The 994-nt window shown below is 42.5% G+C and overlaps 1 protein-coding gene across 1 annotated transcript in view; it reads right to left on the bottom strand.

Annotated features, from left to right (window-relative positions):
- The window catches only part of EMH_0018680 (uncharacterized protein), a gene marked incomplete at both ends in the record, with an annotated part of 3748 nt that overhangs the window by 849 nt on the left and 1905 nt on the right, over positions 1-994 (bottom strand). Inside the window, 5 exons of the mRNA XM_013501206.1 lie at position 3; positions 72-233; positions 354-393; positions 574-626; positions 864-908. Of these exons, the coding sequence (XP_013356660.1) occupies position 3; positions 72-233; positions 354-393; positions 574-626; positions 864-908 (301 nt within the window). The remainder of the gene's footprint in view (positions 1-2; positions 4-71; positions 234-353; positions 394-573; positions 627-863; positions 909-994) is intronic.

The following is a 994-nucleotide window of genomic DNA, read 5'->3' as shown; positions in this document are numbered from 1 at the left end:
ACCCTAAACCCTAACCCCTAACCCCTAAACCCTAAACCCTAAACCCTAAACCCTAAACCCTAAACCCTAACCTGTAGTTTTTTTGTGGCGAGGCCTATTTGTAAAGAAAGAAAACGAACAGCACTAAGCGTATCTCTTTGCCTTTCCTGCTGCTGCTGCTGCTGCTGCTGCAGCAGCAATCTGTCTCTTTGTGCTCTTCTCTCTGATGCAGCAGCTTGAGCAGCCAAAGAACTCTAAACCACAAACCCTAAACCCTAAACCCTAAACCCTAAACCCTCAACGAAGAAGATGTAAAAATCTCAACATAAATACCTAAACCCTAAACCCTAAACCCTAAACCCTAGAACGCCCACCACTTGTTCTTTTGCTGCCTTCGTTACTTTCTGCAGCCTCCTGCTCAACACACAGCAAACCCTAAACCCTAAACCCTAAACCCTAAACCCTAAACCCTAAACCCTAAACCGCTTTCTCTCTGCGTAAAGAGAAGTAAAACCCTCAGCCCTAGAGCAATGATCCCTAAACCCTAAACCCTAAACCCTAAACCCTAAACCCTAAACCCTAAAGAACTCTCACTCTTTATAAAGGGCGGCTCGCCTCCTTGCGAATCTCTCCTTCTCTCTCAGAGCCTTCGATAACAAAAAAGAAAAACCCTAAACCCTAAACCCTAAACCCTAAACGCTAATTCGCGTATGGCTGTAACATCGGTTCAAACACAGCCAGAAAAAAGCCCTAAACCCTAAACCCTAAACCCTAAACCCTAACTCCCCCAGCAGCAGTAGTTTGTTCACGAGATAGGATTTAGAGTCTAGGGTTTAGGGTTTAGGGTTTAGGGTTTAGGGTTTAGGGTTTAGGGTTTGCCTCACCTCGTGAAGGCGTTGGTCTCCGGGTTGCGCTGTTGTTGGCGCCAGCTGTTTATAAAAAAAAAAATAAAATAAAAATAAAAAAATAAAAATAAAAATAAAAATAAAAAAATAAAAAATAATAAAAGTATTAA

This window comes from Eimeria mitis, genomic scaffold (genome assembly GCF_000499745.2).
Source record: "Eimeria mitis Houghton genomic scaffold, Emh_scaff650, whole genome shotgun sequence".
In the NCBI taxonomy this organism is placed as follows: Eukaryota; Apicomplexa; class Conoidasida; order Eucoccidiorida; family Eimeriidae; genus Eimeria; species Eimeria mitis.
The sequence above is the reverse complement of the archived record's forward strand: the minus strand, read 5'-3'. Positions and strand labels throughout refer to the sequence as shown.